The 17,480-nt window shown below is 36.8% G+C and overlaps 1 protein-coding gene across 4 annotated transcripts in view; it reads right to left on the bottom strand.

Annotated features, from left to right (window-relative positions):
- TPP2 (tripeptidyl peptidase ii) overlaps positions 1–17,480 on the bottom strand; it is an 84,478-nt gene that overhangs the window by 264 nt on the left and 66,734 nt on the right. For 2 of the 4 annotated variants that reach the window (XM_028227716.2, XM_028227718.2), the window contains 10 exons: positions 11,724–11,809; positions 11,589–11,640; positions 11,383–11,517; positions 11,134–11,205; positions 4,773–4,865; positions 4,262–4,357; positions 2,543–2,641; positions 2,150–2,242; positions 904–1,119; positions 1–200 (listed from right to left, as the gene is read on the bottom strand). The exon at positions 1–200 is cut by the window's left edge and continues 264 nt beyond it. In XM_028227716.2, coding sequence (XP_028083517.2) covers positions 42–200; positions 904–1,119; positions 2,150–2,242; positions 2,543–2,641; positions 4,262–4,357; positions 4,773–4,865; positions 11,134–11,205; positions 11,383–11,517; positions 11,589–11,640; positions 11,724–11,809 — 1,101 coding nt within the window. In that variant the 3' untranslated portion in view covers positions 1–41. The remainder of the gene's footprint in view (positions 201–903; positions 1,120–2,149; positions 2,243–2,542; positions 2,642–4,261; positions 4,358–4,772; positions 4,866–11,133; positions 11,206–11,382; positions 11,518–11,588; positions 11,641–11,723; positions 11,810–17,480) is intronic. The other 2 variants (XM_028227717.2, XM_082882101.1) reach the window with 1 other exon arrangement.

Genomic DNA, 17,480 nt, shown 5'->3' with positions numbered 1-17,480 from the left:
CACAAGATAATGCCCCCGACCTTGTAAAACAATGCACAACCTTAAAAAAGCGGTAGACTTGCTGGGAATCGGACATGCATCCATTGCCGCTCATGTGACACCAAATGACCCCATCCAATCTGATCAAGCAACGACAGCTTCAATTCATATAGCTTCTTCTTCGGAGCCTCACCATCCGCTTGAATCATGTCATTTAATGCCTAACAAATATAACAATCAATCAGTTATATTCTTTCTTTATTTTTCTTTCTTTTTTTGATAAGTTCAGCAGACTCGAACTTAGGTCTCTTCATTGGAGAATTGCAGCCTAGACCACTGGGATGTTCCTTGGGGTCTAAAAGAAATTGAGTGCCTATGTGCCTCTGCCCTAGATAATAACAACCAACAATATATCTTCCGTTTTCTAACAGAAGCAAATCATTTTTACAACGGGGGCAAAAATAAAAGTAAAAATAAAAATAAAAACACGGACACTAGAAACAATCTTGAACCAAAATTTGAGGGAAGGATAACATGTTTGGAAAGTTTATGAGCAAAGACAGCTTGTTTGATGTTTGTACTAAACAAAAACACGACTTCTTAAATGAATTTACCTAACAAATTCTAAGACTAAAACAGGCCATGGACAACATATCCAGACTTATCAGAAGTCAAGAATGTCAGAGATAAACCAAATGAATCACAAAATGAAGTCCTCTATATCTTCAAAATGCCTAATTAATCCAAAGAAGTTAGTTCACTGAACCAATCTCATCTTATTCGACACATAAAAACAAACAAATAAAAATTGAAAGAAAAAAAGTGAAGAAAAAAGCGAAGGCCTGATATTCCCACACCTCTACCGGCCTATTGAGTACAAGTACAAAAGATGATTAATTGGCAAAAGCATAATTAACGGAATACCTTAAGCGCAGTTCCAAGCCTTCCACAACGTCGCTCATGTATCACTAATAGAGTGGCATACTTGGAGGATTTCACATCCACCCATTTCTTTAGTTCTTTGAAGTTTTCTTCAAACAAATCTGGCAGGGCATTGGACTCTGGAATAGATTTATCATTAGTCCTATCCAGCACATTTGCACCTTCAGTTGAAGCCAAGGCTGATGCCTCTTCACCCTGCTATGATCATAACATAAATAAATTTATCATCACTGACGACAAGGTAACCACGATAAAATCCATAACTATTTACTGCAGAACTGATTCAGATGATTGGCAAGCAAAAGAGGACAGAATCACAAGGCAGAAGAGCAAAGCATTTCATCTACACCTCTCGTATGGCAGAAAGGAAGCAATACGAGTACAATAAACATTTTAAGTCGTACTTGTTTGAGTTGTCTGTCAAAAGTGTCCCTGCACGTATGTAGCACACTAACATTGGGACAAGGCAAATCATAAAAAACTAGGACACCGAAGGCACAGCGATACATATCGTGGAGAGTGGATGGAGTGGTCTCTCTAGGAAGATAGCGGGCACTTGGACACATAAGAAATGCTGTTTAAGTATCCAAAACTATGAAATTTATTTTCAAATTAGGACACATCCAAGAAGTTTTGGGAATGTTTTTACGGGCGTTGAAGTGTATCCAACATCGACCAGCTCCTCCTTACAAGAGTCTATGCTACTTAGTCTTGCACACCGAGGCAATTCGTATCTTTGGATTATATTTAATACCTGAATAAAAACTGCTTTCGATCTATGCATATGCATCACCAATTTCTTTCTGTTTCCTTACAATGCATCACCAATTTCTTTCTGTTTCCTTACAATCCATCTTACAGGACAAACAACTTGCATCAGACACCAGTCATACAGCTTAAACAGACTTGAAAATGAGGGTTAAAATGAACATGAATTTTTTTATTTTTTATTTTTTATTTTTTTAATATCAGCACAAGGAGCATGAAATTTAAACAAGATAAATGATCTCACAGCATCCAGCCCTGTCACAACCAGCCACTGTCCTAAATAGTAGGGACTCCTGGTCTTGGATTGGTTACCATCTGTCTTTAGGTCGGTGACATCTTTCCATTCATTTAGAGGCCCAATGGCTTCTAAAGACAAGGGTAGGGCCATAAAACCACCATTTTTTCTACGCAGAATTTAAAAAGCAAACACTAGACATTACACTACGAAATAAATCTTTACCTTCAAGGATTCAATCTCTGCCATAGCTAATCCTTTTTGGTAAAGAGCTTCCGCTAATTGGTCACGTGCCGTCTCCATCTTCTTCTTCACTTTCTATTAATAACAGAGAAAAAAGTAATATAAGCTTCCATTACTTTATAATATGAACCAGTCAGGCAAACAACAAAACAAACTCAGAGGGAGAACATCTGCAAGTGCCTCACTCCACAGCTAGATGTCAGTTCATTACATGTTTTAATTGGCAGCACTCAAAAGTTTGAAACCACAATTATAGAGAACTGAGATCTTGCCTTCCTTGTACCATACCATAGAAAAGAAGATACATGCCTCAGTAGTTCAGTTTCCTGAGGATTTTGAGTGAGAAGAAAAGACACTGGAAACATAGATACAAACCTCAGCCCCCTCATCTTCTGGATCACTTTTGAAAGAAAAGTACTTCGCTAATTCATCTGTGTCAACACTACCAATCACCTCATCTGCTGCATCTATAATCTGCAAGTAGCACTTTGTAAGAACAACCAAGTGGAATAGTAAATAATAATAACAAACATTATAATACTACTAATAAAAAATAGTAAAAAGATAGAACAAAATATTTTAATTTTTTGCAGGGATAATAACAGTACTATCATCAATTATATACATTGCAGATTTAGAATAAGCGTGCAAGCAATATAAGCAAATCATTTTTTTTGTTAAACGGTTCAATTTTCTATGAGGATGTGCTTGGATCTTGAATGTGTACGAATTTGTGGGGGGAAAAGAAGAGGGAGGGAAATCCCTACGAAAATCAAAGATTTCAAACACAGGCTAAAGGATACGTTATAATACAACAGACGCCCCCTAATTATTACTTTTCCTGTACAATCTGTTCATCATACCATTTTAGGTTAGGGTAGGGATAGGTGACAAGATCATGAAAAGATTTCAAATAACACCAGAGGGAAGAAGACCAAGCTTGGGTGATAACTGTACCTAAAGAGTTCTAGGAGAGAGAGCAGCAGTAAGAAAGATGATAGAGTCAGAAAAGATAGCAAGGGCAGCGAAACCTTTCCCTAGGAGAGAGTTATTAAGATTACCATTACATTCATGATGGTGAAGAAGACCTCCTGATGTATAGAAACGCAGCACAGAACAGGGCTTGCCAAGTGGCAGCCTCTGCTGATTCTGACAGTGACGGCCATTACAAGACCTAACCAAAGACTGGAGACATGGGTAATGGAGTACACTAAATGTGCTCCCAGGTACAGAGGATGTACAAAGCATGACTGCATCCCCTGAGGATAGGGAATCCCATGCACCAATGAGACGCAACTCTCTCTCTCTCACATACACACACACACACAGAGATTGGCCACCTCAAGGTCAAGGTGTGTGTCTTGAAAAGGGAATACACCATGGAAAACTCTTGGCTCTAACCACCAAGCCATATAAACCCAAAGAGCCCATGAATAGGTGATGCGTTCCGCATCAATAGGTCATGTCATGATTGAGTAGGTTAGGTCACGACCTATGTTACATGGGTAAGGATCTCAGGTGTACGATGTGTAGATGACATTCACCCATAAGCATATTTAATAATCAAACTCATATTATGCATAAAATGCTATACGACATCTTGTAAATACATCTTTACCTTAGAAAATAAAAGCAGCATATTAAAAAATATGCATATTTTGTTGTGTTCCCATGTTCTTGGACATGAGAATTAGATGCATCTGGCACTTGAGACACCTGCACTTGACACCTATACCCGAATCCATGTAGCATAGGACATAACATGACCTATTGTGAAAGTTCAAAGATAACTTTAATAGTAAATAATGAGCAGTTCATCACAACCTCTTCTGGATGGGACGAAAATTGTTAGAGGTCTATAAAATGCACAAATCGTAATGCTGGGCATCACAACCATACTGAAGAAACATCCAGCAGCCTTTGTAATCTGACACCTCCCTAACTGAGCAGTAGGTTGAATACCACAGGATCAGATGGTTCAAGTTCCCAACAGATGAAAATACTACTAAAAACAATTAATTCAAACCCTTCCTTTGTAGAAGTGAGTACATGAAAAATTAGAACATAAGATACAGTATTTGCATTAGAAATTACCTCTTCTAAATGGGGAATCTTATCTTCAACATTATTCTGTGATAGCAAACCTTCCAATATTTTAGCAAGCAAGGGAGTGTATTTTGGGTACTCGGACTGCCAACCAACAGATGATACGTGAAGCATTAGTGATTGAAACAGGCAGATGGAAGGCATACGAACCTGTTTTAGTAAATTATAGCTACCAGAGTTGAACACAGTTCAGAATTTGGAAAGCCAATCAAATCGTAAAATTATCCCAACATAAAGTTTGGTGAGTCAAATCAAACAAAATAAGCACAATTCTACTTCTTGTTTCTTTTTTTATTTTTTTATTTGTTCATTTTAGAAGTTGGATGGGGGAAGGATTATTGGAGTTGGGTAAAATCTGATGAACATTGAGTCCAAAATCTAGGACGGATGGATAAGTTTTACAATATTTGCAAGAGGTTTATGCATTATCTGTACAAAATATCTCATAATATGAATTCATATCATAATTATATTTAAAAAATATAATAATAAGTTTTACCTTGAGAGAGCTGGACAACTTTTTCCATTCTAAGCACTCTTCAGCAGTGCCTTGTTTAAGGCTTGCAAGAACCCTTATCTTGGCATCCCGAACCTGATTCAAAAAATGAGTTATAGCATTGGCTCCGATATACTATAAACTTCAGTATCAAATGCTGGGAACAAACAAGAGCATAGATTAACAGACAGAAAGGACTAAACAAAGAAATCTGTTAATGTGTACTAACACTGGTACAGCAAGCAAGCACTGTAACTTGAACCCATGTCATTCTCTCCAAGGAAATCACAAGCATTTGCATTTTGAAAGGAAAAAATATCAAGGATTCAAATTTTAAATATGCTATAAATTTCATAGAAAAATAACAGATTGCATTTTTAAATCTACTATGATTTCTTCTAGATCACAATATAACTGTTGAAAGTTCCACTTCAAAGTATGCAGTATTTCACCTGATTTTCTATTTAGGGCTTAACACGTAAGACAATAGAAATATAGGATACCAATAGCAGGGTATTAACAAAAGGTATAGCTGACCAAGGTGGTTTACGTAAAACCTCTAGTGTTGTAATTGTTACATGGTCTTGGGAAAAACTCAATCCCAAAAGCTAGCCATTGATGTGAAGGTGCCCTCACGCTTATATGCTTAACATTAGTTTAGTACTCAGGCGAAGTTGGACTTCACTTCACACCCTCCCTCACTCTCAGCACACTCACTCGAAAGCACCTACAACATGCAAGCCAAGGACACACATTCTACCCATCCTTGAGTACTCCGGCTCTGATACCATGTTACACAGTCTTGAGTAGAACTCAACCCCAAAAACTAGTTATTGAGGTGAGGGTGCCCTCGCGCTTATATGCTTAACATTACTTTAGTATTCGAGCGATGTGGGAACAAGTGATTGAAGTCCTACTTAAGATTGTGATTGAAATATGCAACGCATTTACAGTTTCTGATTTTGACTTCTGACAGTGTTAAACTCGTACATGTTCATCTACTATCTCTGTGAAAACTAAACTACGACTAATTCCATGTGAGCAGTCATGATAGCATAAAAAAGTAAGTCCTCCAAATATGTGCTGATGCAACAAACAAAAACATCAGCTTCAGGTTGAGCTTTGTTGTACAAAATTAGAAACTAAACTAAAACATTGAGAAGAGAGAACAAGATTTGTGAATCCGCTTTCAGCAAATAAGTGAATTGGTTGAACATACATTTTTTTGGGGGGGGGTCAATTTTGGGACAACGTTAGGGAAGGAAATGAGGCATGCAAGACATTATTTTGCCACTGACAAATGTGATGTTTGTCACGGGGAACATACATGTGATGACCCCATTATGTGTTATAATGCTAGTCTTAATTATACTTGTGATTATGTGCTTAATATGATTTTTGGGTGTTAGTTGTGTGATTAAATAAGTTTTTGAATTTATATCTGTTCACCGTAGAGAAATCTATTCTACTACTGGTTATAATTTGAAATTGAGGATCGTAAAGGCGACATAAATCAAAATTGATTATACCATTGTGATTAGCATGATTTTTAAAGCCTACGGTGAAGTTTGATTAAAAATTGATTCAGATTAAAATAATTAGATTAAATTAAATAATTGAGCCTTGGTTAATTAGACTAATCCTTAGTTAATTAGCTTAAGCTAATCACCACTATATATATATAATTAGTGCTTAGGCTCAAAACATTGAGCTCACTTTCATTGCTTGGCTGAATTTATACACCATAGAGAGAGAAAAGTGAGAATTAGAGAGTGAGGGAGCTGTTCTTGAAGAATTGAACTCAAGCTTGGGAAATTCAAGAGCTAGATTCAAGAATTAACTAGAATTGAAGGAATTGAAGGCTCTAAGTAAGTGATTGAGCTCTAATTCATAAGTTTAAGTTCATAACAATGTGAATCCAAACATAACATATGACTAAGAACAAGAATTAAGTTGACAATGTTGAATTTGAAGTTAATAGATGCATGCATGTAAGAGTTTGCCATGATTTTTGCATATTTGAGCATAAAGTATGTTAATCATGTTAAATTGAGGGTCGATTGACACAAATTATCATGTATTGAAGTCTAATTTTAAGTCTTGAAGCTTACATATGCAAGATATAAAAACATGGGTGTTGCTTACATGTAGTTCAAAGTTTGAATTTAGTTGAATTCATGAAATTTTGAATCATGGGTTAAAATTAGCTTCAAATATATATAATTGAGAATGTTGTGCATATTTGTGTGAATCATGCATGAATTTGGACCCTTGAATGTGTGTTTGAAGCTCAAACAAATTCTGGAAATTCCAGAATTCGACTTCACCACTCGAGCGAAGAAGTTACCGCTCGAGCATAGAATGCAAACAACCAGTACTTTTGCAGATATTGAAGGTTGGCTCGAGCGACAAAAGTACCGCTCGAGCGACCACTCACATTTTTTAGCATTGGCTGAAGCGATCAAAATTGAGCTCGAGCGTAAAAATGAAGCATCCAATACTTTTGTAGACCAAGGGGTCGCTCAAGCAAAGTGTCCTATTTCAGGAAATTTTGAAAAGTTGTTTTATATTCCAATTGATGTTCTCCTTCATTTTTTAGCATTCATAGGCATACGTTGAGCATTCCAAATGAATTAAAGAACACGAAAGAAGCCTGAGAAATTAAGCAAACTAAAGAACAGATTAAATTATATTATGACCCAATGTGTTGTGAATTATGTAGGGTTAATTGCAAGGACAAATCAAGCATTTGAACACTGTGAGTAATATCTTAGTAAGGATATTTTTGTATATGTATTATTTTCTAAATGTTACCTATGTGGTAAGTTTATGAACTTATGAATATATACTATGAATGATTATTCTACCTATTTGATTCGTAATAGAATCTGTAAAGTAACTGATGTATGAATACAAAATGGGCCTAAAGCCATTTGGTATGTTTGATCAAAAATATGAAATGGGACTAAGGCCGTTTGGCTATGAAGCATGGGTACTCCAAAAATAGTGCCGTACGAGTACCGGGTACTTACCGGGTGCGGGTACGCGTACCGGTACGGCGGTACGCGTACCGGGTACGGCAAAAGAGGGTCCGGTACGTTTGGCTTATTCGGGTACGGCATGGGTACGCCACGGGTACGGCATGGGTACGCCACGGGTACGGCGTGGGTATGCCATTGGTACGCCAAGGCCAATTTTTTTTTTTTTTTTTTTTTTCTGCCCTTGCAAATTAGCAATTATTATTATTTTTTTATTTTTTTTGGTGCCCTTGCAGATCAGTAATTTTGATGTTTCTCTGTTGTCCTGTTTGTCTGTATAAATTGTAGAAGCATATCAACAAATGATTTTAATGTTTTTAAAAAGCAATTTGAACAAAAAAAAATACCAAGGCCTATAAAGGGTAGTTCTGTGTATGACTATGCATTATGCTTTTGCTTTAGATCCTCCTAAAATTTCTTTATAAAATCTTTAATCATAACAAACTTTTAAAGTTTATGCACAAAACATTAAAAATTGATACTGTATTAGTTGATTAGTAGTTGTTGGGAATGATGCAATTTTATGTATTATGCAAATTGCAATTGACAACCTGCACCAATTGAGAATTTTTTTCCTTTATTGTTGGTAATTAACTTTAAATCTTTCTTTGGTCTCCTGTTATTTCTTTGGTCTCACCCTATAAAAATAGCAAATTGATGAGCAAAAAGAAAGATTTTAAAAATAAATTATGATCACAAATTCACAGTGCATAACATATCAAAGTGAGAGATTTCACAAATATTATTTTTAACGCTTAATGGTTTTAAATTATAGGAAAATGAGTAGTTCTTTTTTTAGTTTTGATATTTAATTTTAATTTGTAGGTTGGATCCTTTAATCAAAATTATATTTAAAAAAAAAATAAAAAAATATCGGCGTACCGTAGCCGTACCCGTATCGTACTTTTTTTGAGTTTTGCCGAATCGGCGTACCCGCACTCGTACCCGTACCGTACTCGTACCCGCACCCGTGCTTCCTTGCCGTTTGGTATATTTGACAAGGATACGGATTGGACCTAAGGCCATTTGGAATGTTTAACAAGATAAGACTAAAGGTCATCTTATATATGAATTAGACTGAAGGTCATTTTGTATGATTGTTAAATGAACCAAAGGTCGTTTTGAATAAGGAATTGATTGGACCAAAGGTCGTTTTGAATATTACTACGGATATGATCATGATCATGAATATGAATATGCAGATAAACATGAATATAAGAATGTTGGACCCGAGGTCGTTTGGTATTATGATATGAAGAAGCGGTGATCATTCGTATATGGATCCATTAGACCTGAAGTCAGTGTATGAATGAGTATTGGACCCAAGGTCGTTTTGTACAGATGGACCCAAGGTCGTTTTGCATACAATGGACTTGAGGTCGTTTTGTATATAGATATGATTTACTAGACCCGGGTCATTTGCTTTGATATTGATCTACAAGTATGGTTTATGGATTTTGATGTACTATGAATGAGAATAGTAGTTCAAATGTTTAAATTATAAGTATAATTTATTTATGTATGAATCTCATTCATTAGTCTCTTTACTCTGGTATTATTTACTGAGCTTTAACTGACTCCATTTTTATATGTATGTAAATGAGCAGCGGGCAAGGTTTTAAAAAGCGGCCGCAACCGTTACGTAACGCCGTTACGTAACGGTTTTGGCGTTTACCGCCACCCGTTACGGCCGCTTTTGCAGTGTGATTGAGATTCACAGGTGTGTCGGCCGTAGCGGCTGCCATAGCGGTCGTAACGGTGTCGTAACGGCCTATTACGCACTGTTACGTAACGGTTTCAAATTGTTTCATTCGAAAAAACACACAAAAGCTGAAAATAGGGGAAGAGGGATAGAGAGAAGAGGGAAGATAAAGAGAGAAAATAGAAGAGCAAGAGATAGAGAGAGAGAAGAGGGAAGATAAAGAACATGTTATTGATTTGTTGAAACTGTAAGACCCATGCTATTCTATTCAGCTGCTATCACTAAACCATTTTGTTTGTGTGTGTCTATCTATATATTGTTTGAAAATAATAATAATAATAATAATAATAATAATAATAATAATAATAATAATAATGGTCATTATCTATTGAGTTTGGTTAAAATATGTATATATATATTTAGGCTCTTATTTATTCTCTTACTTTTGTCATTGTTTATCTTATATATAATAGTTAGTAATTGATTTTTTGTATAATATAAAGTTATTAATTATTAAATAAAATGTAAAAAACTCAATTTATAATGATTTAAAAATATGAAATATATTGGATCATACTTAAAAATTTACAAAAATTGATCAATATTTATTTTTAACCCAATAAATATGATCATGGAAAAAAAATATGCCTATCGGCAAATTTTTTTCAAATTGTGCGAAAAATAAAAAAATTCATGGTTCCAATTACCGCAACCGTTACACTACGGCCTTTACACCCCGCAACCGCAACCGCAACCGTAACCGCAACCGCAACCGCGTCACCGCCACCGTTACGGCGACCGCAACCGCTTTTCAGAACCTTGGCAGCGGGATGTCTAGCCCCAGCCTTAGTGAGATTGTGAAGGTTACCGAGATTTTGGAGTCAATCAAGGTTGCCTCACGCACGACACTTTTGTTTTGATTTTCTTTTGCTTCCTTTCGATGGTCATGTAAGACTAGGCCTATATATAAACCTTGGTTTTTGGTTTGCTAGTTTCTAAATGGTACTGGACATGTATAATCTTTTATGTTCTATTGGGTGTGAGTTATTACATAAGTGAAAAGTTTTTGTTATACCATATATGCACAGCTCATTGGACAAAATCTATTATTCTGCTTCCGCTTCTGGCCCACTATTATTAAATATGACTTGATTTTAGTCTGAGATTGTAGGCAATCCCATGATTACTAGCTGTTTATGATCCTAACCTATAGGGGCGGGTTCGGAGTCGTGACAATACATTTCTTTTTTCTATTTGGTATTCTAAAAGGTAACTCAAACTATGCATCTCTTATTTAAACAAGTGAATTACTAGATAAATATACTCAGACAGCTAAGAAATGAAAAACCCAAAACTTAGCATGAAAGATCCTCCAAGTGCAGCTCTGAGAGGACAACAATCAACAAGAAGTAGACATCACACAATTTTTAGCCAGTGAAAACATAAAAGGCCATGTAGAAAACCAAGTAATCAACCACCCAATCAACAAGCAAATTACAACAGTTGAAACAGGAACTCTTCCAGTGTCTACACAACAACACAAGCACACATGTCCAGACGCAATTGCATGCACACAGACATTTGTATTACAATCAGGAAGGTTACTTTAGTTTTCATCAAATACCTCTTCTTCTAAGCGTTCAGACACACTTTTTGTGCAAGCCGTGTTACAACCTTTTCCCTTGTCTTCATCTAACTGTGAAAGAGATGTTGCAGAAATAATTTAAAGGAGTGCAAACTAAGAATGTACAGCACAAGAACAGACAACAATCAGAGCAAGATAGGTCCTGAGGAATTAAGATAAACAAAAATTTCATGGACAATGACAACCCAGATACAAGGTGATAATCATTTGAGATATCAATCTTATAACCTTATTTGGTGGCACTTGATAAGATATTTGATAAGACACAGGGTTCTTTTGTGGATTTTTCCCCTCTTCTTGAATCCCAAATGAGAGTTTTCCATATGAGATTGCTCCAAGCAATACAGATCCTTCAGGAGAGTTCTGCAACAAATTAAGCACCATTAAACATGCAGTCCATCATAGGGGGAAAAAAGCTTCTAGAATTGCAATACCTTAGGGAGCTTGTCTTTCGTTGGTGGGCCCACATAAAATGCTTCTTTCACTCTTCAAAATAAAACATATAGAAATTAATATGAATTACATGAGAAGATTAACAAAAATAACTAATTATGAAGACAACTACATACCCAGGCACTAAAACAGAGGATTTAAAGCTACCATTACCCATCACTGGGCCATCTGGTTGCGAATAAAAGCTCAAGCGAATGATTTCCTGGATTAAAAAATAATCATAAGCATAAATGCCACGCTGATTTGCAAGAAAGATTTTCCAAATTAGATATTTTGAAACAATGAGCAGTATTTTATTAAAGATTGATACCACAATGTCTCTCGTGTTTGAACCACACATAGATTTGATATGACTTATAGAGTGCAAGCAATAATTAACCAAACCAAACCAAGCCTTAAGTCTTATCGAAAATATAAGACGAATTATATGCCAAGTCTAATTAAATTACCACCTAATTTATTTATTTATTTACCTCAGAGAACAATGGCTTAATGCTTCACAGATGCAATACACAAGCAACATTTTTTATCTCAGGATTGTATTCATAATCATACGTGGAACATGTCCCCTATGTCATTATATTTTCGGAAGGAAAAAGGACTAACATTAAGTAGTAGTGAATAGGGTGTAATTTGATGCATATTGTCACTAGATAATTTATGAGTAGGTTTTGAGAGGCTAAAGAGTGTACATATGTTTTTACAAAGGCTTTCATGTGCGGACGATACTATCTTTTTTTTCTTTAGGAGAGAAAAATAAGGTAGATAATCTATTATCGCTATTAAGGATTTTCGAACTAGTTCTGGACACGAGATTAATTTGCTTAAGAGTAGCATTGTCGGTCTAAATGTGCAGCAATCAATGGCGTAGCCAGGATTTGAGCTCAGTGGGGTTAGCTAACAAGTATCATCAATATTATTATTTCAAATTTAAGTCCTACACAACTTATTCCAAATCAACTTTTACATAATACATTGTAATTTTATATATTTTCAATCACATTGGAAGTAATTTAAAATTGTTAAATTACATATAAAACAAAAATTGGGACATAAATACTATTCTATGAAGCATGGACACTCCAAAATCGGTGTCGTGGCGGTGTCCGACATACAGATACGCCGGGGACATGTACGGGACACACCAAATGGCGTGTCCCTTTAATTTTATGAATTTTTTGTAGGGGACACGGCGGGGACATGCATGGGACACGGAGCGTGTCCCTTTAATTTTATGGATTTTTTTGTTGGGAATACGGCGGGGACGTGTGTCCATATCGAGACATGGCATTGGGACACGGCGGGGCTCATTTTTAATTTTGTTATATTTATTTAGGGTCAAAGTGTAATATTTAAAAAGTTAAAAAAAAAATGACGATGTAAAAGATGTACAGAAATCTTTCCTTGCTCTAATCGTAAGTGATGGATGAGAGTGAAGGAATAGAGTGAAAGGGAGAATCTATCGCCGACTTGAACCAGTCCGTCCACCACCACCATCCAGTCGATCGAAGACCCCAACCCCCATCAAGTCAATCGAAGACCTCTTTCAGTTGATTGTGAGCTCCATCAATTGATCTCCATCCAGTCATCTTCCATCCAAACAACTTCAAAGGTGAGCCCTTCTCTCTCACACGCTCTCTCGCTCTCTCTTTCCATCCATCAAACGACTTCGAAGCCCCTCTCTCTGTTTTTATTTTTTTGTAATTATATGCTTATATATATGTACATATATCTCGAAAACTGTATTTTTTAAAAAATATATATATAATTTTATATATATATACACAGTATGTAAAACTCTCTTCCCCCCCCCCTCCCCTCCCCTCCCCTCCCCTCCTAATGTTAATGTTAATTTATAATGGTTATAATTTATAAGAAAAATGACTAGTTCAAATTCTGCCAATAACACACCATTTGCCTTTGATGCTGAAGATGATAAGCCACTGTGGAAATATTTGACTCGATTAGAAAAATCTGGTGCAAGAGGGGGAAACTATACTTTTCAATGTAACTTTTGTCAGGCTACACATAAAGGTTCATACACTAGGGTAAAAGCCCATTTGATGCAAATTAAAAATCAAGGGATAGAAGTGCGTCCAAAAGTAACAAGGATAAAGTTGAATTTGAGAGAGTAATTATAGAAACAGAATTGAAATTGAAAACTCTTGGTTGAAGAAAGTCCCATTGCCTCCTCCTAGTTCAAGTGCATCATTAGGTTTATGTTTCAATGAACCAGAGGAGATCTATGGATCAAAAAGGAAGAGGTCAACTGCTATAGGGAGTAGAAGTAGTAACCCTATTATGAAAGGGTTTAACATTGAGGCTCGAGAACGATTAAATGGTGAGATAGCTAGAATGTTCTATTTAGCAGGCTTGCCATTTCATTTGGCCAGAAATCCTTACTATGTTAGTGCATTTACTTTTGCTGCAAATAACAACATACAAGGATATGTACCGCCTGGGTATAACATGTTGAGAACTTCATTGCTTCAAAAAGAAAGGACAAACATTGACAGGTTGTTAGACCCTATTCGAGGCACACAGAGAGAGAAGTGTGTGAGTATTGCCAGTGATGGATTGAGTGATTCCCAATGAAGGCCACTAATAAATTTTATGGTTGTTGCCAGAGGTGGGCCTATGTTTCTTAAAACGGTTGATTGTTCAGGGAAAACAAAGTACAAGTATTTCATTTCCAACTTGATGAAGGAAGTAATCATGGAGGTTAGGCCCAAAAAAATGGTTCAAGTCATTACAGATAATGCCCCAAATTGCAAGGCAGCTGGGCACCTAATTGAAAAGCAACTTCCTCACATCTTTTGGAATCCTTGTGTTGTGCACACTCTCAATCTTGCCTTGAAGAATATTTGTGCTACCAAGAATGCAGAAAATAATTCAATTGCATTTGAAGAGTGTAATTGGATTAGTGAGATTGTGGATGATGTGATGATGATCAAGAATTTTATTTGTAATCATTCCATGAGGTTGGTAATGTACAATGAGTTTGTGAGTTTGAAGCTTCTTTCAATTGCCGAGACAAGCTTTGTTTCTTCCACTGTCATGCTTAAGAGGGTCAAGTTGATAAAGCAAAGTATCCAAACAAGGGTAATCAGTGACAAATGGAGTTGTTATAGGGAAGACGATATTGGTAAGGCCAACTTTGTGAAGGATAAGTTGTCGGATGACTTTTGGTGGGATCAAGTCGACTACATACTTTCCTTTGCTGCTCCTATTTATGACATGATTAGAGTTTGTAACACCAATAGACCTTTTCTTCACTTTATATGACATGTGGGATATAATGATAGAAAAAGTGAAGATGGGGATATATAAGCATGAAAGAAAGTGACTAGAAGAAGAGTCTACATTCTATAATATAATACATCAGATTCTTGAAGACCGGTGGAACAAGAACAACACACCACTTCATTGCTTGGCACACTCATTGAATCCAAGATGATTACAACACAATTTACTATTTTTATTAATTTAAGCTTTATAATATTCTTCTAGTACATTTTTTTCATTTTAGGTATTATAGTGATATGTGGCTTCACGAGGATCCAAGCCGAGTTCCCCCACATAGGGATGAGGAGGTCTGCCTTGAGAGGAAAAAGTGCTTGAAAAGGTTCTTTGATGATCCAATGGAACACGCTAGAGCAAATTTGGAGTATACCAAGTTCTCAACCAAAGAGGGGCCATTTGCTGACATTGATTCCATTAGAGGTAGATGTGATATGGATCCTCACAGTTGGTGGGTTGTTCATGGTGCATCTGCACCCACTCTTCAATCTTTGGCTTCAAGGCTACTTGTGCAACCTCCTTCTTCGTCATGTGCTGAGAGGAATTGGAGTATAAACTCTTTTATCCATTCAATGAGAAGAAACAAGATGACAACCCAACGTGCAAAGGACTTGGTTTTTTTTCTTAGCAACCTCCATCTTTTATCAAGGAGAACCCCACAATACCTTGAAGGAGAGACCAAGTCACGGAATATTGCAGGCAACACATTTGATTCATTTGATGATATTGGGATGCTTGAGGTTACAAATCTCTCACTTGATGAACCTGTGATGGAGGTTGTGTCGTTTACAAATGATGGAGGTGCAAACGAAGAAAAAGATGGTGATGCTAATGATGATGAAGACGTGCAAGAAATTGGATCTACTTGAAACTTGAATTAGTGTTACTATGTTACTGTTTGTTAATTTTGATATAGGATGAATGTAATATGAATCTACATAACACATAAAAATATAAAAATAAATAAATAAATAGATCGTCGTGTCCCCCGCTGTGTCTGTGTCCCCATTTTTTGGAAATTGCTGTGTCCCGTGTCCGTGTCCGTGCTTGTGCTTCATAGATACTATTGTTTCAACAAAAATCATACAAAATTTACACTTTTATTTTTTATTTTTTTGATAAATAAAGAGTAAATTTATTAGAAAAGAGCATCAAGACAATGCATTGCAAACAAATACAACCAGCAAAACCAACACCTAAATCTAAACGCACAAAGAATCAATGAAATCCACAAAGGAAAACAAATCCGGATTCACACTACCCAGAACCCAACTATGCAAAATCATCAGATATTTATTCTGCAAACAAGACATTGAAGCCTCTACCCTCCGAAAAATTCGCCAATTATGCTTCAACTAAACCATCCACATCAAACACAGTGGCGCAAGATCCCAAGCCTTTCAATGCCTCTTCCCCACCCGACCCCTCGACCCAACTACACAGAATGGCCACCACACATCCTAGCTGCACCCAATCCAACCCAAACACCGCGAAAATCAATCCCCAAAGATGAGACACCACAAGACAATGCAACAGAAAACGAGAAAGAACTTCAGCATCCTGACAACACAAACAGCACCAGTTGACCAAAAGCTATTAGGGTCGAATTACATTATCCAATGTTAAGATCCAATTTCGTGCTGCTGTCCACACAAAAAATGTCACGTTGGATAGCACACCAATAGCCCAAACACTCCACCATGGAAAAGAAAGATCCATAAGACCCACCTGAGCACAATAATAGCATAACACAAAGAACACGAATTTCACACCCTTACAACACCACACCAAACCATCCTCCCCTACTACCTTTTGAAAACCATACAACAAATCCACTAATTGCACAATCTCCCAATCAAAGACCTTTCTTCGAAGCCTCACATTCCAAACCACCCGGCCATCATCCAACAATAGATAAGAAGCCACCATAGCATCCCGATCCATCGTAATCCAAAACATCAACGAAAAATGAGCTGTCAGGGTTTGGTCCCCACACCATCTATCTTTCCAAAACCGCACTCAATCCCCCTCTCCCCACCCAAAAGCTTACCCAACTCCAAGACTCCCGCTTTCCTAACAAAATGCCCTTCCACAAACCTCTACAATAAGAAGTCCTCACTTTCCCAAAACACCAACTTCCCCACCCAACCCCATACTTCTCAACCACAACTTGACACCAAAGCTGCTCTACTTCCCTCGCAAACCACCACAACCATTTGCCTAATAAAACCCTATTAAAGATCACCAGCCTCCTAAATCCCAACCCACCTCCCTCTTTAGGGCGCATCTTCCAGTCCACCAAATGAAATTTAAATTCGTCCCCCAAACCACCCCAAAGGAAAACTACTCCAAACAACGAGCAACCAATACTAGAATAATATGCACTGACATGAAATAAGTTAGAATACTCCCCAAATTGCTCTTTATCAAAGTCAATCTCCCATCTTTAGACAAAAATTGACACTTTTCACTTGGCTAACCTTCGTTGCACCCTTTCCACCGCTCCATCCCACACAGATGTTGCCTTGAAAGTAGACCCCAATGGCAAGCCTAGATAAGATACAGGCAAAATA

Source organism: Camellia sinensis, chromosome 1, assembly GCF_055761805.1.
Source record: "Camellia sinensis isolate YWXY chromosome 1, ASM5576180v1, whole genome shotgun sequence".
Classification (NCBI taxonomy): Eukaryota; Viridiplantae; Streptophyta; class Magnoliopsida; order Ericales; family Theaceae; genus Camellia; species Camellia sinensis.
This window is presented reverse-complemented; position numbering and strand designations above follow the sequence as displayed.